General features: G+C 43.1%; 1 protein-coding gene across 1 annotated transcript in view; it reads right to left on the bottom strand.

Moving 5' to 3' along the window:
- The window catches only part of IRAK4 (interleukin 1 receptor associated kinase 4), a 126999-nt gene that overhangs the window by 81458 nt on the left and 18627 nt on the right, over positions 1–26914 (bottom strand). The window contains exons 2-4 of the mRNA XM_086919522.1: positions 13935–14103; positions 5656–5801; positions 3256–3378 (exon numbers count right to left, since the gene is read on the bottom strand). Of these exons, the coding sequence (XP_086775648.1) occupies positions 3256–3378; positions 5656–5801; positions 13935–14095 (430 nt within the window). The 5' untranslated portion in view covers positions 14096–14103. The remainder of the gene's footprint in view (positions 1–3255; positions 3379–5655; positions 5802–13934; positions 14104–26914) is intronic.

The following is a 26914-nucleotide window of genomic DNA, read 5'->3' as shown; positions in this document are numbered from 1 at the left end:
GGCTGCTCCCGAGTCCGGAGTCCCCCCGCTTCCCCAGTATGTGTGGCACAGGGACAATGAGGCGTCGCGCTTGTTCCGCAGCACAGGCAGGGGGGCCCCCCCAGACAGGTACGCCGCGGCCCGACCCATCCACCGAGGCCCAGGAAGCGTCAGCCAGGTAATGAGAGGCACAAGCCACGTGCGTCCTAGCAGCCCAACCCGCCGCGGCCCGACCTGACTGCCGAGCCCCAGAACCAGCTTCGTGACCCCAATATCGCTGAGTTCCAAAAGCGTATGCACAGCGCAGGTTACCTTGTTCCAGGGCGATGCAGTGTATGGGCCCTCTGCCCGGGCCAGGCACAGCCGGTCCCAGCCTCCAGGCCCCGCTCTAGACCTCCAGTGCTGCGTTGGGGCCGACGAGGCTTTTCACAGGCTCCAATGCTCCACCCAATGTCCCGGGGGCAGAGGCGGGCCGCACCCTCGCTCGGCCCGGCCGGCCGCCAACACTCGTCGCGTCCCCGGGGCACCTCCAAAATCGAGGTCCCAACTTCTGCAGGCGGCATAGGCCTCACCACCTGCGGGGCCCGCTGCGCAGCCACACCACCTCTGACACGGCCAGAACTTTCAGGGCGGCCGTCGGATATCTTCTGATACCCTTCCTATCGCTGGGGAGGGTTAGGCAGGGGGGGGGAGGCAGGATAATAGAGTCAGGAGAGTGGGGGCGGGACGGAGCTCCACTAAGCTGCGTCCGCCATGCCGGCTGTCGTAGCCACGCCCCAACGTTACCTCTATTTTAACCTTTGTTTTTTCAAATTATTTTTTTTTAATTGTCTACTGGATACAACAGTTTGCTGCATCCAACCCTTGCTGCGTACAGCTTTGAGCAACAGGGGATGCCTGCCCAGCAGTGGATTGTGCACAGGGTCAGACTCTTTGGCCAACTCCCGCTGCACACATGCAGTGACTCTGCGTAGTGGGTTTGGCACACCAAAGGCCAGTGCATTAGACGTCATGGGCAGCCGCAAAAGGCTTGAGTTAAGAGATAAGCTTGTATACTGAATTTTGTTGGTGGTTCTCAAAAGAAACTTTTTTTCAGGCTTTTTTTCGAAGGAAGAGTGTAATTTTGATTTTGGGTTTTTGGGGGCTTCTACTTTTCTTAAACAATCTCTTTTAAAATTTGTATTTTATTGATGGACCTTTGTGAAATATTCTTACATTTTCTGGTCATCAGTTCTTCAATTTTGTTCATCATGCCAAATGTTGACATTGCTGTAGAGCACGAACATTTTGAGGTGCAAATTGTTTTCCATCGGTTCCTTGTCCAGCACCTCTGCACAAACGCTTGGCAATGTGTTTTCCTATTCAGTTATAGAAAAAGATCCCTCCCTATGCCACTGTTATTATTGCTCTCCGTGCTTCAACTATAAAATATTTTTGCCACCTTGACTACTCCTTTTTATGCTTGTACTTTAAATGCAAAACCATGACTGAGGTACAAAAGGAGTAGAGGCCTGTTATTCCCTGCTAGGTTTCTGATCACAGGTTAGGTGACCAGGGGTGCATTTTGCTTCTTTTCTTCAGCACAACAGGTGAAAAACACACACATCAGACAGCCTCTCCACATCTATAGTCTCTCCAAGGTACTGCACACTTCCTCCCTTCTGTACAGCAGCAGAGGATGGTGCAGAAAGCTATCCCTCTCCAGACTGCGCCATTCTGAAACCAAATGAGGCAGTAAGTAGCAGCAGTGCCTGATCAGGTCTCCTACTCTTCACGGAATGGTGAATGTTCTTCTACCATGACGCAAGGGAAAGGCACCTTTTAATGTGTTGGAAATATCACTGAGCTTCCAGCCACTAAGAATCTGAGACTGCGCTTTAAAATTAAAATAGTACACTGATTAGACAGGAAGTCTGCAGACAATGCAGGGAGTCCCGCCCTTGTTGATAGACATGCCGGAATGCACATAAAAAAAGAATTTGAGCACAGAATAAACAATCCTCTTAAAACTGAATGCGCTGCTATGGCGTGTGTAAGGGGGTCATTTTTTGTCAAAAAAGTTAGGTTTTTAAATTAGATGTGCCCCCAAATGTGTCAATAGTACCCAGACTATTTTTCTGCTGCAGACTCTGAAAACTCAAAATGGCGCGTATAGTCTATGGGCTTGACAACCTTCCTCAAGTTTGCATCTCATAGTCCATAGTCTTGGTATTAAGACCATGGACTACAGAAGGGACCCTCCCAATGGTCTTAATGTCAAGTGGTCTTGACATTAAGACTGCAGACTTAGCACCGACCTAAACAACACCCATAGGACCGCATTCTATGAAACTTGAGGTGCCATTTTGGGATCCATTGCCTAGAATGCGTTTTCAGTACTGAGACCGTGGACTACGGACTGCGAGTTTAGAGAGAATGTGTCTGTCAAGGGTCTGTAATTCTGTGATACGAGCAATTGTTATTTTCATTTGTTGGTCTATTGGAGGTGGAGTGTTGGAGGGGGCTACAGGGTCCCTCTCCCACTTGCACCTTAGGGGCAGCGTGTTCTCACCCTGCCCTCTTTTCTAGTTCTTTTAACATGTTTTCAGAACACTGGGACCCCAGTGGCTGCAAGAGATAGTTTTCTGCTGTGGCCAGCAAAATCAGACCATTTGGGGCTGCAGTTGTAGCCTGAGACCCGAAATAGATGGGGGAAAACCCTTATTCAACAGACCGTTAGTATTTTTTTTTAATTGCTCTTTTAACCTGGTCTCAAAAACCGTATGCTTACTGGCAGTCCAGATCTCTCTATCTCAACTGACAGTTGGGCTTAATTTGATGATTAAAAAAATAATTTTTTATTCTAATGTCTCAAAAACAACTTAACAGATTTTCACCAAAGCAAGAAAAGGCACTTCTTTGACTTAAATTCTACTTTCATGCCAAGTGTGGAGTAATTGGTTGTGTGTAATTTCATTCAGTTGATTTCTTGTGTAGCGCCGTTAAAAGTTTGCTATGGCAGATAAAGTTCAAAATTGTTTTTTTTACACAAATAAGAGTAACATCTTTATGGGAAAATTTTGTGCCAATCCACTGACCATCCCCAAAGTAATTATCAAAAAGAAAACAGCTTTTAAATGGACAACCAGACCTAACCTTAACTGTAGGGGTGCTACCACTGCATGTGTAATGTATCGACATATATGCATAGATATATAGACAAGACAGATTTAAATATATTTATTTTTTTAAATCAAATTAATATCTATTGTTTCTTAATGCAATAATTCAGTTTACCTGTTTCACTCTCTTGATTGTCATCGGTCTGTCTCCCCTTCAGTACCATACTGCTAGGTTGTGTGGGGGGCTGGAATACACCATCTGATTTATCATCAGCATCTTTTCGTGAATGACTTTGAACTTCGCAAAATTGCATGTTGACAACACAAAGAGAAAAAAATAACTTTTAATGGTGCTAGAGTTCAACAGTTCATAGATTACTAGGAGATTAGCAATGCTTGATTTCTGCAAATGAGACTCATAAATGCAGACACACAACCAGAAATGCAGACATGTCCTCCAGAGAAATCATCAACCTCTCTTCTGGCTCCTCCTTTTGCTCTTGACCAGTTCCCAGCCCTGCTTCCGCCTCTTTCCTTGTTCCTCCCCCAATCCCATAACCCACCCACGCCCCCTTCCCTGCTGCCCACCATGACTTCCTGATATGCTCTATGCCCTTCTCTCAGCACTCCGCCCTTTATCACCACCTCTGGGCAGCATCTCTCTAAGACAGTGTTTCCCAAACTATGGGCTGCAACCAGAGATGATTATAGTTGGGTCACGAAAGTCAAAGCAGTAAATAAAGATGTCTTAAAATTCAATACTTATATTGTCAATTTTCCAAGACTATGCCAACGGACAAATTACTGTTTTAAAAAAAAAAATTATAACATGTGGTTTGGTGTTTACAACCCCTCTAGCTTAGCAGTCTGAGAAAGAAAAGTAAAGGGTATTAGGTGGCAATCTTGCTGTGGTAAAGGGAGAGTGAAAGGAAAGAGATGTCATTTTTTTGCAACACACAACAGAATGTACACATTCATCATGTAGGAAAGCAAAAATTAACTTTATTTAATGTAATTCTGAAGGTTGAGTAAGAAATGTGGTGTACAATATAGTTTTAACAGTAAAACTGGATGTCTGTGCAATTGTGGCCATTTCAATGAAAATGATCTGTCTGTAAATGACAGTGCGCTATCAGTGATTGGCGTTCTAAAAATTGATTCGTGGTTCTAAAAAGTTTGGGAAGCACTCCTCCAAGGATATTTCTCTACTCCTTCTAGTTACACACTCCCTAAACCTCTGCTGGTCTCCTATTCTGGTCGAGCCCAAAATGGATCTGCCTGACTCCCACTGCAACCACTCGATCCCCCATTCCCTTTCCCACCCCCCTCATTTCAGGTCGTACTCCTCCTCCACACAACATCTTACTTCCTCATGATTTCCACCACGTGCAGCCCGAATGTGAGTATACTGTCCCGTTTTTATCGCTTATTGGCTGGTCCCAGTTTTTCTGTGCTACCACTCGATTTGTTGACCACTTCCTCACATATTTTATCTTCTGCTTTCTCTCTGCTGCCTCGCCAGCCTCCTTTCTTCATTCACACTGTTTTACCAGTCTAGTGGGTACTTTGACAATAATATCAATTAAAAACATAGGCACCATCAGGAACAAACAGCCTTTTCCCTTCGAAAAATAAATTTAAACAACAAAATACAGGAACAAATCACTGCAATAGTAGTTTACATGTGTACACAATAATAATAAATGGTTTCCAAGGAATACAGTGGCATAAATGCCATGTTAGAAAAGAACACAAGGATTTCCCACTAAAGGCTACAAGAGGATCACCGGAGCCTCCAAACGTGTTCCAATTGTCATTTTTTTCATTTGAAAATAGTGGCAGCCCAGTATTGTCCCTGGTTTCTAGCAGACCCCTCTGGCAAGCATACCACCACTTACCTTTTAGAGAGATGACACAGCCCAACTCATAAGGTAGCTTGCAGGGTCAGATTTTCTCCACAGGCCCGACTTGCCCTCTTAGTTAGCGAATCTTTTTACACAGTGCTGGCCTATGGTAATGTTTTCTGGTACTAACCAGTCTCTACAGAAATTGCCATATGGGGTTCTCTCCACTCATAGCTGACAATGCAAGTGTTATTAATCATTGCATCTCCAGGATTACAGAATGTGTTCCTGGAATGTTGCTTACACAGCAGAACACCTACTTCATACACTTACAACAGGAGCCAGGTGCTTAGATCACACGCTAGACTAGTGCCTCAAAAAAACCTCTTGCTAAACAAGTACTGCTAAAGTAAGTAGTTCAGTCATAAGTATGCTAAAACATGCAAACACCATTTGTACATGCACCATATTGTTAGATGAACAGTAACAGCTATTAAAAACAAACAACAATTTGTGCATTAGAGAAGCTAAAATGGTTAACCAGCGCTACACTCTCCAGATAGTGAAAAAATGACCACACTAGTTTAATGTTGTTCCACAGATGGAAAATATTTATTGATCTAATTTGAAGAACTACATTTAATCTAATACATAAGGGACCATGAATGCCAGGAAGGTATTAAGATGTTTTTTGATGGGTGGTAAATAGAACTGGAATCTCGGAGCCTTACCTGGAATTAAAAGACGTGCTGCAGCCACATACTGATTTTTGTCCAGCAAATCCACAAGATCACTCACTGTACAATTTGTTGTACCCCAGTCATGGAGCAATTCACATGTTGGGCTTTTTCCCATTTGAAAACATCCCTCAAATCTCCTAAAAGGAAAAAGTTAAAAAGGTTAAAATGCACCAACCTCTAAAATCATTAGGCCACAATTTATTCCACTGGACAGATTTCTCAGAATTTAAAAATAACTGCCCCACCTTCTCTTATTATAGACATTTCATTGGATGAGCAATCGTCATCTGTAAGTGCAGAAGCATTACATAAGATCCTCAGTACCCATGGAGACAGGCAACCCTAGATGAAAAGTTAGTACTATAAACAATCTACTAGTACAGAGGACTGACTGCAGTACTAGCTTTAGGGCCAGGATTGATGAAGGCAATACTACAAATGGGTTGGACATACAACATGGAAGGCCCACAAACCCAAAATGTTGTGGCTACTTACAAACACTTTTGAATTAATTTCCAATAGTGGAAACATAGGAAATGACTCATGCTAAAGGATGGGAACAGGAGAGTTGGAAGAAATAGTTCCTCCACAGGATAAAGCATTTTCCTATGAAGGCTAATACGACACGCTACCACTGTGCTCTTCAATGGGGAATAATCTTTTTAAAAATACAACAAAAACTTGAAAATCTGAAGAAAAAAATACTATTTTGCACGTTGCTTTTTACCTTGCTTGGCACTTTACTCCGACCTTAGAGCGTTTCCACTGCTACTAGTTGTTTAGGCTGTGTTTAGGGGGAACTTATCACAAACGAGATGCCAGTTTGGTCAGCTGTCTAGTAGTTGTCACCCAACACTATAAACGAAGGCCAGGGTGCAATCGCGCTACATATGCACCTAGGTGTATTGTTTTGCACTCCCAGATAATAGAGAATACCACCCTCCCACACGGAGTTTCAAACACAACGAAGCAATAAACACACCACCACCTGGAAAGGGATTTCCCTTTATAAAATTAGACTCCGGTAAAATATGTACTTAGAAGATAGAAACAAGTCAACTAATAAGCAGAAGTGAGGAAATAAAAACAGTTCATAAAAAGACCGAAAAGAACACTTCCATTCTTTCTTCCCTCTCCTATCGTTGCTACACAATGAAAATTCATCCCCATGAGTCACTAAATTATCAGATTTGTGAAAAATTGAATATTGACAGTGGCTGTTTTATATTTATATATTTTTTTTAAATCCTCATTTGCCTCAGACCTCAGTTGACACAACAGTGGGATGTCTGCAGCCGTTTCTCGTTTTTTGGGAGACGTAGGCTTCAAGATCGAATCGGAGGAAGGCGGCCACCTACCGGCTACCGACAAACCCACACGAGGTCACTGTTGCCCCCATTTAGAAAAGGGGAAATGGTCCTGCTCTTTTCTGATAGCTTCTGAACGGTGACTGTTTATGTTGGCCAGGTAGAAAAAGAAGGCCCAACACAGTCAAAGAGCATACATGAGGCTTAATCATAGGACTCCTGAAGTTGTTACGGAGGGAGATAAACATTTAAACATTTAACATGTCTGAGTCCACTTTACAAAACATTCCCAAATTGCTTTTGTTTTGTTACTTTGTAATCTGGCCGAGTCGATCTTTGATATTTTATATAGAGAAGACAGCCATTCTGTGTGGGTGGGGGGCACAACCTCTACCCATTTCTTACAGATTTCCCTCCTGCCCAGTAATATTGCATAGAATAGAAAACCCCTAACGGGCCCTGTTATTTCACTATCTATACCAAAAATAACCAAAGGGAGGGAGATTTGAACAGGGAATCCTAGAATATCTGTTATAGTATCCCCCACTTTCCCCCAAAATTAATTTTTCATTGGACAGTCCTTAAACATGTGGATGTCTGAAGCATTCCTCAAACCACATTTCTTACAGCTTACCTCAAAACCCCTAGCTATTTTCGATAATCGTGCTGGAGATAGATGAGCCCTATGGGTCATGAAATAATGATTTCTCTTAAGCCATGCTGGTTTCACAGTCTTATACAGGGTATTGAAGGAAGTTTGCCACAGATCTTCCAGTTGTATATTTGGCATATGGAGTCCCCATTGTTCTACGGCTAATTTAAAGTCTCCGTCAATAGCACTTTCTATAGCCCAATAGAAAAAAGAGACTTCCTTCCTTCCTGTTGGCCTGGAGACTAATTGTTCTTCTAAGGTATTTCCTATACCTATTGGCTTTTTAATTCCCTGGGACCAACTCTGCAGTTGAAGTTATTTGAATCTAGGCAGGCCCCCCTCTAGTGTGTTATGCAGTAATATCCAGTGTTTAAGAGAACCATCTAATGTTAGGTCCCTCCATATTTTCATTCCCGCATTCTTTAATGGTAACGCTAATTTATTTTTTAGGCACCCGGAGCCTCTGGAGAGTCCCAAAGAGGGGCCAAACTCGAAAAATAACTTTAGCCTGTATATTGTTTAATTCTAGCCCAAGTACGAGCCATCCCCAATGGGACTTTCAGCTTGATCTTCCTGAAGAATTTTTGATCCCCAAATTTAAACAGGAATCCCTCCTCAGGATGGTCCCCTCCTTTTATCATAGCGGAGAACATTACCCCTGTTCCTGTATGGTCTGGTGTTTTCAATAGCATTCTTGAATATGACATCTGAAAAGCCCAGGCGTAATACTGCAGGTCAGGTCATGTTAGACCTCCCTTCTCCCTCCTACGCCTAAGCTTTTTCCATGCTATTCTAGTAGCCTTATAGACCCATGCAAATGAATTTATTGCTTGCTGGAGTTTGTCGATCTCTCTTTTATCAAAGTGCAGGGGAGTGGTATCAAAAAGAAAAGTAATTTTGGGAAGTATAACCATCTTAATTAAATTAATCCTTCCTATAATAGACAATGAGTGATGAGCCCAAGACTTCATAAGCTTCTGGCATTCTTTCGATACATTTACCAAGTTAGTCTCTGCTATCTTGTCAGTGTTCTGAACAATCTCGACCCCCAAATATCTTATTTCACGCTTAGTCGGTAGCTGACCAACTGGAAGGTTTCAGGCCATGATATCTGTTTTTGCCGCATTGACCTCATAGCCGGAAACCTGACCGAAATCTTGTGCCAACTTAATGACCTGAGGAAAAGATGTCTCTAGATCGGACGAAAGAATTAAAACATCGTCTGCATAAAGGACTATCTTTCTCTCCTATTCTTTGAATCTAAAAGGTGGAATGCCTACACAATCTCTTAAACTTTGAGCGAAAGGTTCGATATACAAGTCAAAAAGAAGCGGGGAGAGAGGACAGCCGTGCCTAGTTCCCCTAGTGATCTTAAAAGGGTTTGTCAGTTTACCATTAACTAAAAGTCTAGCCGAGGGGTCACTATAAATAAGCTGAGTAGCTCGACTGAATTTTTCTCCAAACCCAAACTTGTTTAATATTGCGGCAAGATAAACCCAGTTGACTCTATCAAAAGCCTTAGTGGCATTGAGTGTTATGGCTGCAAGAGGTAGCGAGAAAGTTGAAGCAATATCAATAGCGCCTATAAAATCATATGTAAGATTTGAGAGATTCCTGCTTTTCACAAAACCTTTCTGGTCAGGATGAAGTAGTCCACCAGCCACTGTTCCCAGCCTATCTGCTAAAATCCTTGTGAAGACCTTATAATCAGTATTTAAGAGTGAAATGGGTCTTTAAGATCCGCATTCTGCTGGGTTTTTTCCTGGCTTCAAAATCAGGGAAAATCAGGGAAATGGTGGCTTCTCCCCATGAAATAGGGAGGCGGACACCTTCTGCAAGAATTTTTATTAAAAAGCATTGTCATAGTTGGAATAATTGCCTCTCCTATGGCTCTGTATATTTCTACTTGCTCTGTCAGTCTTCACTTTCCACGCTAGTAATTTACTAGCGCCCTCACCATATTAAAAATGGGCAGGCTTGCTAGCTCCCCACTTTTTGGTGAGCCTCAACTGAATTTTATCATCTAACTGATCTTTTAAGCGTGAGAGATTCTCAACATTTTTTTGAAAGTTCTCCGAGTTAGTTTCATTGTTTAAGATGGTCTCTATTGCCTTCATCTCAGACTCTATTTGCGTAACCTCATCTCTATATTTCTTGGTCTTGTAGCTAACTCTGCTCATAACTATAAGTCTTAAAAACGCCTTCCAGGCGTCCCAGACTACAGAGATATCGGATGACCCAACATTTGTGTTGAAGAAAAACAAGTTTCCTGAGATAAAAACTCTACTTCAGGTTCATCTAGCAACAAAGAGCGATCAAAAGTCCATATCCTTGGGTGTTCCCTCTCTTCAGAATAGCCCGCTACCGTAGTCAGAAAGCCCTGAATAGATAGTCTGGCAATAACCCACCGCCCACCTGGGTCCATCATAGATTTCAACACTCTAGTCTTAGCTTGATTTTTTATTAAAATGGCTACACCTCTAATATTAGCGCTCTGATCTGAACAGATGAGATGCTCAATCCATTTAACTTTTAAAAAAATTTCTAGCAATTCTTGCTTCAAAATGTGAGTTTCCTGCAGAATAATGATCTCAGCGGGGGAATCTTTCAAATATTGTATAATTTTTGCCCTTCTGGATTTTACTCTCAAACCATTTACGTTCCAGGATAAAAATGGTATAATATTCATAATGGTTTAAAAGCTAGAGGTTTTAAAATGACACATCTCTTGCCACGCTGCTCCCACGGTAGAAACAACCAATCTACCCTACACAATAAAAGTAAATTAATCAGGCCATGTAACAAATGAGGATTCTTTTTTTCTTTTTTTACCCTTATGCTTCCCACCCCGTGCTCCCTTACAAGCCCTTCGGAAACCCCTCCTCTGTTTCCCTCCCTGGAGAACCCAACCCTCATTTACCTTGACTGATAGTCCAGATTCTGCTGCCGGGTTGCCCATGAAGTCCCTCTATACACGTAGTACTTCGAGAGATTCTTTCTCCAGTTCTCTTGTTAAATATTGGGGGTTTTGAGTTTGTTTCCTTCCCTTATCCCTTCTTTTTCCTTTTCATGTCTATTTTTCTCTCCACTTCTTCCATCCTTTCCCCCCTATTTTAAAGATTTAGATTTGAGATTTGAGATTTGGGGTTTTGGGCTTAACCATTACTAGAACTATAACTATTTATTATATATAAACTGAAAAATGAAAAATAAATAAAAGAGAATCATTACTAAACTATTTTGCAGTTTTTCTTAAGCATTCCAAAAGTTCATCTGCCTCCTGAACTGACTTTAGATTGTACATCTTATTATTATGCATGACCTTCAGAAGTGCAGTAAACTTCAGCTGTACAGTTGCCCCAAGCTTTTTAAATTCATCCATTCTCCTCCCCAGCTCCCATTGTCTGTCCAATGTGGCCCGAGACAAGTCAGAGTGGATTTCATAGGAAAAGTCCCTGGATTTTAGTGATTTTTGCTTCAGGGCAAAATTTAGAATTTTTTTCTTTAAAGAGAATGTCAAAAAATGTATGAGGATCTTCCTCTGCTTAGGACGATGTGGGTGTTTCTTGAAGGGATCTCTGTGGATCCTCTGTATAGGTCTTTGTAACTCTTCCTACGTTACTTCTATCTGTATGGACTCCTTTATAAGAGTCACTATGAACGACTTAATATCGTCTCCCTCTCTACCTTCTGGAACATTTAAGAGACTGAGGTTGTTTGTTCGTGAATTGTTTTCCAATAATTCAAGTCTGTCTCGCAGGGATATCTCATCCTTCTTAAGTTGAACAATTTCAGATTTGGCAGCTCCTAGGTCCTCTCCTATTTCCTCCACCGAGCTTTCTAGAGGCACAGTTCTGGAATTTAGGAGATCAACCTTTTTGTCTAGAGATTCACAAAATTGTCGAATCTCTCCTTGATTTGCTTCGGAGACAGCAAACCCATTTTTGATGTCTACAGATAGAGAGGAAAAAAGGGCCTCCATAGATGATACCGAAGATCCTGTATTTATTTGCTCCACAGAGGTTTCAACTTCAATTTGCTCTTTGTCAGCCCCTGTACCAACTTGATCTGCTTTCTGCTGCAGTTCAAACTCTGATCTTGTCGAGCCTATCAAGACTTTTTCAGGGGGAGACTGCAACATATGGAGAGAGCTATCTAGTACTTCCATTCTGTCTTGAATGTCTCGAGTGTCTTGAGTATGTGCTAGCCGATTTGTGCACTTTCTCAGATTCGCTCCCTGCTCCACTACGTTCAACACCATATGCTGAACTTTAAAATAAGACCGCAGTGATGGCATAATCTTAACCTTTATTTTAGAATCCAAGGAGTGTTTTTTAGCACTGCCTAGCTTGACTCTCCTACCTTTTACCTCTCGGTACTGGAAAGTAGGCAAGCTGATAGGCAAGCCAGTCGCAGTCAGTTCAGTGGATTTACAAATTTTTTCCTCCTCCTCCTGATTTTGATTTTTGCTCTCTCCCTGACTCTCTTTAAACTACACTTCGTTGGACTATTCGGCTGTTTTGCCTTCTTTGACCTACTACGTTGCTTCCGGCCCTTTTTCCTTCCTATTGTTTGGTGTGCTACAAGGGCGGCATTTCTCCTACACAATTAGAATCTGTAGGGCTCTTTCTCCCTCTCCATGTCTCTTGTTTTTGTGGCAGTGTCCGAGATCGTGCAGGGGTAATTCCAAAACCGCCCCCCTCTGCTGTCAAAGTAGCACTTACCATTCACAGCGTCTCCCCTTCCTGTCGTTCTGGTACCCACTGTAAATTTTGCTGAGGCTTCTGATCCTGCGACGGCGAGACTATCTGTGGCAAGGAACCTTCACCTTCTGGAAGCGCTCACAGCCGTTTCAAGGAGCTCCCCCGCGATGCGGTCGAAAGGCGCACTGTGCTGCCTCTTCCAGCATCAACCTGGAGGAGACCGCAGGCCGCTGCTCTGTGGCCCCTCCTCAGCTCCAGGGCTGCGGCAGACCAGCGCGGGAGATTTAGGAGCGTACCAACGCTCATCCCGCTACACCCAACGATGGAGGGAAGATGTCAAAAAGAAAAGAGAAACTGCATCTGCACCAAAAAAGGAAAACACTGCAGTGTCGCCTACATCCAAGAGTCGGGACGTGAGGACCTCCGGCAGCAAGCGGTCCGCTCAGCTAGCGGCCGCCATGCTCTCCCTCAATTGACATCGTGACTGTTTTATATTGCTGCTAAAACTTAACAGTCAGTGAAAGTTGTTTAAAATCACGCCTCACTAGTGATGGACAGAACCGATGTACTGTGTACCAATTAGCGACTCAAATAAAACATATATAGAGTCTGAATTGCAACATTGTGGAAATTTACTTTTGTCTGCAAAAACATTCCAAAACTAGCTACCTGATCAGTGTTTCCACACTACGTTCAAAATGCTCTAAACTTAGAGAAAAATATATATGTACCGACACACACATGGTTACTAAAAGGGCAAGACACCATCTCCCGTACACCCCGAAGTAGATACGCCAGTAAAACTGGTGAAAGAATACAATCGATAGGACATGGAAAATGTGCTAGGGTTTGGTTTTATTCACTCGAGGAGAGGATGTCACATTCTAAGTTCAGGGCATTCTGTGAACACTCGCTTGGGCCTACTATACATCAGGTTCTCTAATCTACATGTCAGTGTAATTGTCTGTGCGCTCTTTATGGACTCTGTGCAGTTTCTCCCCGCGCCTCCATAACTTCTTACTTCAATTAACTGAAACACGTCACTATACCTCATCTTTTGCACTACTCGAACTCCTAAAACCGGGCCATTTATTTTTGGGAAACATCAAACGCCACAGCCAATTACAGTGCAGCGTCCATCAATTTAAGGGTTTGAGGCAAAAAAATTGGTTCCTGCTCTTTCAGACCATCCCCGGCCACAAGACATTTCCAACCCTCTCGGACAATGATAGAGTCATGGTCATTGTTTGATATCTATTTTCTGGATGAAAAGAATACCCATAACACTTTCTGCTCGGTCTCTGTCACTAGTAAACATATCGAACAAATAAACAAATAAACACACTGTATTAAACACAATTAAAAAATAATAAAAATGCTAGGCAAACGAAGTCCAGATTGGCGTGAACAGTCAGAACAAATCTCAAATATAAATAGCCTACTATTCCCTCTCCAAAGGACTCTCTATATTTTTACATCATTCTATTACACTTTAAAAAAAGATACACATTAGAAATAAGACCAAAATTATTCCAAGGATGAATCCTTTATGCAAATAAAGCACTAACTCCCTTTCATTTTAAAATGGCAATTCAAGAGCTATCATACCTTATATGAAGCTGGGTGTATCTAGGCTCACCAGAAGGTGTCTTTATATCCACTGCTATTTGCCTCCAACCTTCCAGTGGATCAAGAAAATCTGCCAGTTGCCGGAGCATCCCAAAATTTAGGCAGCGAACATATGTTGCAGGAGTAATAGATGTGTCCATCTTTTCTTCTAAAAGAAAAAACATTTTCATTTTGTAAATTCTTTAAATAACCTTTAAAACTTCTTAGCTGAACCACTCTCGGTGAAGTAGGTGTCTAATTAGAATTGTTTATGGGAAGCCACAACAGAAGACCGAAAAAAGGACAACCTCTACCATTCATACTTAAGGAATAAAATTAATGGAAAAGCACATGGTGATAAGAGGCTTGCAGGCTTTGTAGAATTAGTGAAGAGAGACAGATCCTTTCCCGGGTAATTCAAAGTTTGGCTGCCTGGTCACAAGTCATTGGTTGTGGCAAAACAATCTTCCAGGGAAAATAGTACCTGCATGTGCTGCAGGAGATGCTACTTGGTTGAAAACATGGGATGCCACGTCTGCCACCATAGCAGACCAGTCACCAGTTGTGATTCTTGGAGTTAGACACCTAAAGTGTAGATCCATTTCTATGAAAGGCCACCTGTAAGAAATTGATTTATTCTGCGTAATGTGTGGGAGCCCACTGATTTGATGTGGCCGAAAAGTTATGGGTCACGCTTGGGGGGTATGTCACTGTTACAACGCAACTTTTACGTCGTAATGCTGTTACAACGCAGCTTTTACAACGCTGGTTCCATTACATCGGATGCCATTACAACGCAGGATATTACATAGCAGATGCTATTACAACGCATACCATTACATCGTAAGAATTGGTAAGTATATAATTTTTTTTAATATTATATAATTAATTTAATCATTATTAATTTTAAATAAATTAATTTATTTATGTTTTTTAATATTATAAATTAAATATATTAATTTAAGTAATTTTTTAAATAAGTATGAGTATAGGAGTATATGTTTTGGGGTACTGAGGTATATGTTTTGGGGTGTTTGGGTATTTTTAGGTTTTAGGGCAGGGTTTGGGTTTTGGGGTACAGGGGTGTTTTTAGGTTTTAGGGCTGGGTTTGGGTTTTGGGGTACAGGGGTGTTTTTAGGTTTTAGGGCAGGGTTTGGGTTTTGGGGTACAGGGGTGTTTTTAGGTTTTAGGGCTGGGTTTGGGTTTTGGGGTACAGGGGTGTTTTTAGGTTTTAGGGCAGGGGTTGGGTTTTGGGGTACAGGGGTGTTTTTAGGTTTTAGGGCAGGGTTTGGGTTTTGGGGTACAGGGGTGTTTTTAGGTTTTAGGGCAGGGTTTGGGTTTTGGGGTACAGGGGTGTTTTTAGGTTTTAGGGCTGGGTTTGGGTTTTGGGGTACAGGGGTGTTTTTAGGTTTTAGGGCAGGGGTTGGGTTTTGGGGTACAGAGGTGTTTTTAGGTTTTAGGGCAGGGTTTGGGTTTTGGGGTATAGGGGTGTTTTTAGGTTTTAGGGCTGGGTTTGGGTTTTGGGGTACAGGGGTGTTTTTAGGTTTTAGGGCAGGGTTTGGGTTTTGGGGTACAGGGGTGTTTTTAGTTTTTAGGGCAGGGTTTGGGTTTTGGGGTACAGGGGTGTTTTTAGGTTTTAGGGCAGGGTTTGGGTTTTGGGTACAGGGGTGTTTTTAGGTTTTAGGGCAGGGGTTGGGTTTTGGGGTACAGGGGTGTTTTTAGGTTTTAGGGCAGGGTTTGGGTTTTGGGGTACAGGGGTATTTTAGGGTTCAGGGGTAGGGGTAGGTTTGTGTTTAGGGCTAATTAAATTATATTTACCATTTTTAAATTAATTAAAATTTATTTATTAAATTAAATTAATTATATTACATTAATTACATTTTTTAATTAAATTAATTAAATTAAATACATTATTTTAATTAATGTAATTATATTACATTTAAAAAAATATTTAAATTAAATTAATTTCATTATATTAATTTAATAAAATTAATTACAATTCTTATTAAAATTAAATTAAATACATTTTATTTTATTAAATTAAATTAATTACTATTTTAAAATGTATTTTAATTAAATTAATTACATTAAATTAATAAAATTAACTTAATTAAATTTTTTTAAAAAGGTATACTTACCTATACTTACGATGTAATGCCATGCGTTGTAATAGCATCTGCTATGTAATGCCATGCGTTGTAATGGCATCCGATGTAATGGATCCTGCGTTGTAAAAATTTCGATGTAACGGAATGCGTTGTAAAAAACCGCGTTGTACTGACACCAATCCCGCTTGGGGCCATGGTAGCTAACAGAGAAATCGCCCAACTATGGGGGGCACCAACACCTCCTACTGTTACATTGTGGAACAGAAACATGGATTGGTGCATGTTCCGGGAGAAGACGGTGTATGCGGCACGGGGTTGCCCCAGCAAGTGGTCCCGGGTATGGGCTAAGTGGAACTCTTATAGGGGGGATATATGTGTAGCACCCGCTGCTCCAGCGGATGATGATCCACCGTCTCCATGAATATGTAACAGTAAACGTGTGACATTCCAGATGTACTCCTGTAACTCTATGATGCTGCCATTCCAATCATGTATGCTATTATCAGACAATGTAAATGCCAATTGTTTATGTTTTTCTTTTTTGTTCTTAAATCAATAAAAAGATAGTTTAAAAAATTGATTTATTAGTTGCTAAGGTGGTGTGTCCTTCCTAAGTAGAAAATCTTAGTAAGTAACTGTATCTTTATTGAGAACCGTACACCCCTTTGTAGTACTTGAATCGTTCAGGGTAGTGAAGCAGAGAAAAATAAATTGATATTTTGGGATTTTTTTTCATCAATAGAGTTCGTGATGCATGAAATGCAAAGAAAAATATATGTGGCTGACAGTGAATCACCTATTCTAGGGTGGATGCATCAGTGGTGATCTTTGTATTATTGTGAACCGAACAGCTTCAGAACAGGTCATGGTTGTGGAAGAGAAGAATGTTGAAGGAATTCAGGAGGTGAAAGAAGTATTTTGCGAGGAGTTGGGTGTTTTGAAAGGGTATGCGCACAAGATCTGAGTAAGGCCAAGAGCAATACCTGTAAAGCACAAGGTTCGGAAGATGCACATAGTGGTGAGAGAGGAAGTTAGTCATATGCTGCGTGAAATGGAGAAGGAAGGCATAATTGAGCCTGTGGAGGCTTCCAATTGGATTTCACCAGTAGTTATAGGAAAGAAACCTGATGGGCGCTTGAGGTTTTGTGTGGACCTTCGAAGTGTGAATCAAAATATAATCACAGACAACTTTCCACTCCTTTTCAAAGTTAGATTTGAAGAAAGCTTACCATCATATTAGATTGCATGAGAGCTCCAGGGATGTAACAGCTTTTATCACCATGGAAAGAACATTCCGCTTCACAAGAATGCCTTTTGGACTTTCTTCTGCGGGTAGCGTTTAAAAAAAAAATGATGTCACAAACATCTGAGTTTTTTCAAAATGTTATTTTTTTCCAAGATGATACTTTGATTTATGGAGCTACAACACAACCAAATGTTGAGAAAGGTGCTTAGAAAAGTGATGGAGGTGGGTCTCACTTTGCGCACATAGAAATGTGTGTTTTTGTGTGAAGAAAGAGTATTTGGGCCATGAAGTTTCTGGTGAAGGAGTAAAACCATAAAGGAATCTTTTGAAGGCGATAAAGTTAGCTCCGCAACCTAAGGACAAAGATGAGCTAAGATCATTTATTGAACTCATCGAATATTACGCCAAGTTTGTTGATAGCTTTGGATTTGAAAGTCTTGTTGAGATTGGGGTATGCTTTCAGGTGGAATGAGAATCAACAGACTTATTTTGAGAAAATTAAACAAGATGTATGTGTGGCAGGAATCTTAGTACCATTCGATACATCTTTGAGCACTGTCCTCACTGTTGATGCTAGAGCATCTGGAGCTGTCCTTTCCCAAATTCATAAATGGGTAGAACACTGTAGCCTTTGCTTCACGCTCATTGGCAGAAACTGAAAAAAAATACTCGGTCATTGAGCGTGAGGCATTGGCGGCACGGTGGTCAGCGGAATATTTCAGAATCTATCTGTGGGGTATAAATTTCAGGATGAGGACAGACCATAAGCCTCGGATGAAAGTCTTGCCTCCTGGTGGGGCTGGGAAGGGGTCAGTGAGGTTGACAAGATTGGCGGCTTGTCTGCAAGAGTTCAAGTATTCCATTGAACACATTCCAGGGAGGCGCAATATTCAAGTTGACTCTCTATCACATTTGTAAATCATCGCCAAAAAACTGTTGTAAATAAAGTTACTCTGCTCTCTGTAGGTCTTCAAGTGTTTCTTTAATCAGTCTGCCACAACGTGACCTTTCCTTGCCAGCCTTAACACAAACTTACCATGCATTCAAACTATAACATTCCAAAGGAACCTAGAGTCAAAGGTTCCATTACATTCAACATGAATATAACACACCTCTATCCAATCATAGGATGCCACATCTCTCTACCCCGGCCCCAAAACTCCTGTACAGCATTCCGGTACACTTAAACATAGCCACTTCAAGTGGTCTATGAAAACCGTCCCGGATAGCTTCAGTGGCACTCCCAACTGACACAGCTGCCTGATCACTTTACACCAAAATTTCAAAAGTGAGCCTCACTTGTCTGTGGCTCCAGAGGGCCAGCCTTCCTCCTTTGTTTTTGAGGGATTTCACTTGACCAGGCGAAATGCATTGAGAAGAGTTCATTAGAACATGCAGATTTCTTTCATACCCTCCCCACTGAATGCGTCGCCTTTCGGCCAATCTCGTTGAATAATGTAGAGGCAAACATATTGGCTAAAGTTCTGGCAAATAGACTGATTACAGTGATATGTACTCTGATCCATCAGGATCAAAATAGATATGCCAGGAAGAGGAACAAAGCACTGCATAAGAATGCTGCAGACAGCCTTTGCTAATGCGGGTGGCCTAGAGGAGCTGGCAGTCTTATTATTAATAGACTTTGAGAAGGCTTTTGATTCTGTGGGAAGGTCTTACCTATATAATGTGTTGGGGAAATGATACTTTGGCCCCTTGTTCAGGTAGTATGTGAAATTGCTAGACTCCTACTCCTGGATTAGGATCCGATTTAAAGCTGTCCTATCAGACACATATGCAATTCATTGCTGTTCGAGGCAGGGTGTCCCTTGGCCCCATGGCTTTACAGCTTGGCTATCGAACCTATGGCAATGTGAGTAAGGATTGATGCTCAGTATTAGGTTGTTTACTGTACTGGTGAGCTCAAAGACCCCACAGAACTATATGAAGACGAGGTCTTACTATACACAGGTAGGCCCTGCTTTCCTATCCCCAGGATCCTCCACATCTTGGAGGTATTTGCAAAGGCATCCAGCCTAACGATCAATTAGGCAGGGAGTCCAATCTAGTACCTCTGCAAGGTACAGTATCTCTTGACACCTGGATTTCCAATTGTGCCCTGAGAGTGCAGTCAGAGTTAAAATACTGGGTATGCACATCACGAGAGACTGGATGAGGTGCTAGGAGGTCAATAGTCTCCTATTAGTAAGTAAAATTAGATCCCATACGGATAGGTGAAGCTTACTGACTCTCTCTATTACAGCAAGGGGAGCGTTATTCAAAACGGTAGTCCTTCCCAAATGGCTATATGTATTGCAAAATTATCCTTTCTCCCTTTCTGACAAATGCCTCACTTGTCTGCAATCTGAAACCTTAAGTATTCTATGGGAAGGGGTGGTTCCTACAGTGTTCTTTAGCAAATGTGTGCAATCTTCCTATAACCGGGGCCCAGGAATCGCCAAACATCAAACTTTATTACTGAGCCCTCAACTAATTCTCATAAATGATTGACTATTTGCAGACAGGGCGGATCCAGTCATATTCCTCAAGATGGAAACACAGAGCATTTCTCATTTCTTGTTGCAAATGCATAGTGCGAGAACCACTATGCCCCTCCGGTCAGCTGGATCCCAATGGAGTGTTAGCATCAAATGATGAAGATGATGGGCTGGCATAAACTGATAATCAAAGTGACATCTCTGTGGCACGTCACGTGGTTACCGCCAGTGACCCAGCTCGCTGGATATCCAAGGTGGGACAGGTATGGGAGACAAGTAATAAGAAGTAATTAGAGCAACTGTGGACAGAATCTGATTTGTACAATTCACAGTTCTTCCAATACTTACAACACAGGCATACTTTGGAAGAACACAGGGCTGACTTCGCTGCATTTCTGGACTTTAACTCACTTGAATCAAAGTTAGCACTAGACAAGATAGAGGCTAAGAGTGTCTCTAATTTCTATAAAGCGCTGGTTATGAATACACCTGATCCAATCTATGATCCAACAGACAAATGGGGAAAGGACCTAGGAAACCCAAGGAGAAGGACTGGGTAGAAGCTAAAATGGTGGCCCATCAGCGGATTATAAAGGCTCGCTTAGGCCGAATACAATTCAAGTACTTTCATTGAATATACTTCACATCCCCTAGACTGAATTAGATGGGGAGAAGCCAGGATTCTATAAGCCTCAAATGCCACTTGTGTGTGGGTCCCCGAATACACAATGTGATTGCACAAGTCAGTGGGAGGCCACTTACTAAAGACCCTTGAGTCACCCTGATTTAGATAATGTCAGATGAGGGGGAGACTGGGCATGTAGAAAATGTGGCACTTACTGGTATGTTAGTCGCCAAGAGATGTAGCGTGACTTTGGAGAGCTCCCACTGTACACCTATGGAAGAGTGGTACAGAGGGACAGATATCTATTCAGTGCCTGAAGAGACACTATATAAAGCTTGGGGCTGTCCAGGGAAACATCCAAATATTTGGGATGGGTCTCTTAACCAATTCAATCTAAAAGGACTTTTGTCTAGAACTAAGACTCTGGCTCGATGACAATTACTGGTATCGATTTATGCTACAATTATATCTTGTTTTCATTACTGTCCTGAGACAATGTATTGGCTTTATGGATCTTAAATCGGTTAGGACTGCAGTGCAGTTGTACTTTTATGCTATTTCTTTGCGTTTTTATATGCAAAATCTCAGTAAAAAGATTATTTGAGAAAAAGACTATGATGGTCAGCATAATGATGCAGTGATCCGAGAACCATGGTAACGAGTCAGAGGCCCACTTGGAGAAGCTGAATCCTACCGATTCAAACCACTGCTGTGCCTTAATCCCATAAGAATGTTTACCCAGTGGCCAGCCACGCCTGGCAAGTCCTGACAGTGACACACACTAAAAAGAGGCAACTGGATCCTAGCCCTAGACCTGTCACTGGACAGGTCCGGCCACCAGCCAAGAATGATTCCCCAGATAGGGCGATTATGTGGGACACCTCACAAGAAGATGCCCTTGTAAGTATCTGAAGACTAAAAATATACTTTCCTCTCTAATTTGAATGGTTTGAGCTCCCACAAAGACTCCTTTTTAACAACTGGCCGAAGTTTATTTCTTTTGAAATACAGCAAATTAGGACTTCAGATCATGTATGTGTAACAACTGACTTTGACAAAACCAGACCTTTACCATCAGTGAGGAGAATGGAGTTGGTGCATGAATGAACGAGTTATGCGGTTTCCTCACCGGTCCGGACCCAATGATTTACGTTTCAAACTTTGTTCGGAGATAAACGTTTGTGATTGGCGCCGGCTCTTAGCCAATGAGTGGGCTAGCTTCTTACACTTTCTCGCTGAGAGTAACGAGTTTTGACTCATTCAACAGGTCATTGCACACCAGCACGCCGTGAGGGCAACAGCTTCCACTCACCTTGCTGCCAACGCCATGAGGGAAACGGCATCTTCTATGATCACGCTCTGCTTCGCGCCGTGAGCGCAATGGCTGCAGCGAGGAAAAACATCTCCCAGCTGCCCCAGGTCTAGGCGCCGCAGTGACGCCATCGACGCGCTTGGAGGCGCCTTAAGTGAAGGGAGCGCCGAACGCTCTCGGGGGTAACAGGTCATTGCACACCAGCACGCCATGTGGGAAACGGCTTCCACTCACCTTGCTGCCAATGCCGTGAGGGAAACGGCATCTTCCCTGATCACGCTCTGCTACTCGCCGTGAGAGCAACGGCTGCAGCGGGGAAAAACTTCATCTCCCAGCTGCCCCAGGCCCAGGCGCCGCAGTGACGCCATCGACGCACCTGGAGGCGCCTTAATGAAGGGAGCGCCGAACGCTCTCAGGGGCAACAGGTCATTGCACACCAGCACGCCGTGAAGGCAACGGCTTCCACTCACCTTGCTGCCAACGCTGTGAGGGAAACAGCATCTTCCCTGATCACGCTCTGCTTCGCAACGGCTGCAACTTCATCTCCCAGCTGCCCCAGGCCCAGGCGCCGCAGTGACGCCATCGACGCGCCCGGAGGCGCCTTAACTGAAGGGAACGCCTCTCGTCCGCGAGTCGTGCGCAGGAGCGTGCCGGGAGAAGCCCGGGACAAGGTCGGGACCGTCTGTGGCCGTCGGAGGTTGAGTTGGGCCACCCCCTTGGCCTCTAGGCTCTGGACTTTTCTATATTACTGGTTGGAGTGTTATAAACTGGTGATACGAGGAGGAGCAGCAGAAGGTATACTGAACTGAACATTGGGCGGACAAAAACAGAAAGCTATAAAAAGAGAGACAAAAGGGGGCTTACTGGTTGTGGTATAGGCACTATCATTCGGGACTTGGAGTATTTGTTTCTTTTTGCCCAGGTATAGCATGGCTCCCAAAGTAAATATACGTGCCACAAAAGTAAAATCAAATGTACCTCTCACTCCCAAGGTAATTGTTCAGGACCCTAACACATTGCCCCCTCTTAATATACAACCCACTGCGATAGATCGTATGTTGCGGAAAGTCAATAACGAAATAGAGCGCACAGAGAGAAGATTGTCGCTAACACCAATAACTGACACTCTGACCTCACCCCAAGTCATTACTAACGAGTCAATAGTTATTTCCCCATATATTGGCACAGAGTCACTTACCCAGGACATTCCTTGTGCACAGCTAGCCACTAGTCGAGGGGATAGCCCTGTCAGATGAGAAAGTACCTACCAGTAAGAAGAGAAGACCATGTCAGAAGAACCCAGGCACCAAGAAAACTATATCCCGGTCATTTATTCCCCAAAAGAGACAAATTGAGGAAGAGGTTACTGAAGTTCAAGTGATGCAACAGATGGGCCCTCCATCCTGGATGGCTGAGGTGGTCACAGACCTACAAAATTCTTTAGAACTATTTATAGTGAGCCAGATCTCAGAAAGAGGGCCTAGCATGTTAACAGCACAAGTGCAAAAGAAAAAATCACTGATTGATAATTCATCAGTGACACAACACATAATCCGAGAAACCAATTTAAGAGTAACAAACCCCTACCTAGCATAAATCTACCACCTGAGGCGTGCCCCTACGCAGTGGTACTCGAGGGTTGGGGGGGTCCCAGAATTAAAACCTGATCAGAAAGAGTCCTACCCCGAACTTAAAAACAAAACAATAGCGTGGTTGAATAAGAATAGACCGCTGCAGGGGAATAAAAGTGGAGAAATTCTGAATGTTAAAAGGGTGAACTGGATTGGCAGGAAAAGTAAAGACCTGGTGGGCACCTGCATAATTGTGAACTTTAGATACCAGATTGGTGGAACATATATTGACTAGAGGCTCCTTTCAATCATCAAGTAACATAAAAACGCTGCCACTGGGATACTTCTACCCCATACAATATGCCCCCTATGATCCTAGACACCACCTGGGGAGAGCAGGGATGGGCCAACTTGTTAATGGAGCTTGAAGTTTTGCCACAAATGTTGTTGAGGTAAAAGAACAAGATTCTGCAAAATTGGGAAAATAGATTTAGTCCCCTTATGAGCCTAGAAGATAATGATTGACCACGAACATCTCAGGATCAAGTAGTGGAGTCAACTAACAGGGAGGGTGACGTAACAAGATAATTGGACGGGAAAGGTGGAGGTTTGAGTTGGATGAATACTAATGCTCCCTCGCCACAACTACCTGCTAGTCAACTACCCTACTCAATGGCAAGCACTAATAGGGAGAGCACTCAGGAGGCTGAAAAACATTCTAGCTCCCAAATATATCGCACACAGGAAGAGAACTGGAGGGTGGCACCAGCTCTGTTACCAACACAGAGTCTTGGGGCCCACATTACATCTCTAAGGATCGAGGAAGGGCTGACAGCCCAATGCCAGAGAGATAGAAATCCAGGCATGGATTCAGAGGGGGGGGGCTGAAGATGTATCATGGAACATAGCGGGCTTGGCAGGGAAATTTAATAATAAAGAATGGAGAGAGTACATTGGGGGGTTTCATATAATTAGTCTACAAGAGACTTGGGCGGTTGATAGTAACCCCTTTCACATGGCTGGGTACAAATGCTTTTTTGTGCCAGCGCAAAAAGCTAGCTCAGGAAGAGCGATTGGAGGTCTAGCGTTATATGTAGACCTGAACCTGGAAGGAGTCTGGACGAGTCCACCGTGGTCAGCACATACTATCCAGGCGTTACGGTTTGCAAGACCGGGGTTTAGGTTGACCTTGTTCAACTTATAAAATGTGGGGACCACAAAGGGAAATAACCATACACTACAGGGACTAGACCACAGACTCCATCAGGAGTTAGACTATAGAAAAGGGGCTATAGAAAAATCCATATTCGTTTTGGGTGATTTTAACTGTCATCTGTGCCCAACCCTGTTCCCCTTGAATGTAGACTGGTCCTGATGTTCTATGGAGAAGGGCCTACATTTTGAACACTCTCCAGAAGGATTAGTTCTAAGTAATCTTTTAAAGACTCATGACCTGGAACACACAATAGATTTGGTTAGCCTAGAAGAAGATGGGTCCCTCACCCCAGCTTTTAAAGGGAAAGGAAGCTCTACTTATATAGATTATATACTAGTGTCTAGGCAAGCAAAGAAATCGATCAGCACAGTGGGGATTGAGTGGAGCGCATTCAGCGACCATAATCCCCTAATTCTAACTATCATACAGTGGGGTCGTCCCAAGAACTGCCCCCAGGTGGACAGTGTGCTGAAGGTAACTGATCAGGGAAGGCGGCTTAGGTGGGCGAAAATTGACGGAGAAGCATTTTATAAAGAGTTAATGGCACAAGGGAAGGCTCAGATAGAGGAATGCCTAGACCCCATGATAGGGGGGAGTAATCTGATCAGGACATTTAGGTCAGTGACCAAGTTGGTAGATGGTCTATTAAAGACAAAAGCCCCCAAGAGGAATAACCTACAGCTGAGTTGGTTCGACAGTAAGTGTTCACAAGCCCTGAGAGATTTAAAATCTAGTTTAAAATCTAAGCCCAGGGATAACCCAAGAATAGCTCAGTGTAGACGCACGTATAAAAATGCACTGAAACAAAGAAAGACCACTCTCCAAACTGAAGCATGGGCAGACCTAAGAGAGGCTGGAGAAAGAAGGGACATGACCCAATTCTGGAGGATTGTTAATAACCCATGTTTTCAGAACAGCAATACCCCTGGGGTTGGGTCGAGCATTTTACAGAACAGTGGGTTTCACACTTTGAGGGATTGTATAATCATAAACAGGACACAGATATGGATAGGGGGGGATGATCAACAGGGTCCAGGCATTGAGTTTTCCCTTGCAGAAATAACAGCGGGATTCAAGGCCTCACACGTAACAAGGCTCCTGGCCCCGATGGCTCCCCACCTGATTTGTATTTGAGCAATGTAGATCTTTCGGCCCCCATCCTCGCCAGAGTGTTAAATACGGCTGTCCAGCATGGTTTACCCCGCTCTTGGTCTACTGCAGTCATTGTTCCCATCTTTAAGAAGGGCAACAGGGACAATCCGCAATGCTACAGACCAATCTCTCTGATTGAAGTCTCAGCCAAAATTTTGGGTCGGGTAATCTTGCAAAGGCTCATGGACTGGACTGAAGAACATCATCTAATCACGGACATCCAGTGCGATTTTAGAACAGGGAGGTCCACAAGCGACCAATGCCTCAATCTTTATTTGCTGGTTGCTAAATACACCAAAGCCAGCAACAAGGCTATGTATTTGGCTTTCATGGACCTAGCAGCAGCTTTCGATCATGTGAATAGGAAAAAGTTATGGTGCCTGATGAGGGACATGGGAATTGACCCAGGTCTGATTAATATCTTGAGAGAGCTGCATCAGGACACAACAGCTAGGGTTCGTTATAACACAGAGGGGGGGGGAATACTGAATCATTTCCCTGCACGAGTGGAGTGAGACAGGGTTGTATTCTAGCACCCTTCCTGTTTTCGCTATACATTAGTAATCTAGAGCAGGCGTTGCTGGCTTTAAACTCGGACTGCCCAAGAGTAGGACGGCGCCATATCCCGCTGCTCCTATACGCGGATGACGCGGTATTGCTCGCTTGCACTCCGAGGGGCCTGCATTGCCTAATTGATGGTTTTGTAAAGTTTATGGAGACCTTGGACCTGTCGGTAAACTTGAGCAAGTCCTTCGTGATGCTGGCAGGTACTAAATCTTGTAATAGGTTCTCATATAAGATAGGGAACCACACACTAGAAAAGGTGAAGTCTTTTTCTTATCTGGGGTTATTGTTCGATGGTGCACTAAAATTCAGATCTTTAGTGGAGGACCGATGCTCAAAACTAATTTCCACAAATGGCGCCATAGCAAATTATGGCCCTAGGTTGGGTCGTTGGTCCCCGGAACAGGTTTTGAATCTTTATAGATCGATAGGCTGCTCGAGAGTAATGTATGGGTCTGAAGTGCGGGGCTATGTGAATGTGGAGCAACTGCAAGTTGAGGAAAATAAATACATGCGAAGGATTTTAAAAGTCCCTCAGAGCACCTCAGCTGCAATGGTACATAGTGAACTGGTGAGCCCATTTATCGAGGATCCGATTAAGCTAAGACCCATCATGGCATGGTTGAAAATCTGGTCAAATCCCGAGGCAGCTCTAAGTAGACAAATCCTGGAAGATTGCTTGCACAGGGAT

The sequence above is a fragment of the Lissotriton vulgaris genome, chromosome 1_1 (assembly GCF_964263255.1).
Source record: "Lissotriton vulgaris chromosome 1_1, aLisVul1.2, whole genome shotgun sequence".
Classification (NCBI taxonomy): Eukaryota; Metazoa; Chordata; class Amphibia; order Caudata; family Salamandridae; genus Lissotriton; species Lissotriton vulgaris.
The sequence above is the reverse complement of the archived record's forward strand: the minus strand, read 5'-3'. Positions and strand labels throughout refer to the sequence as shown.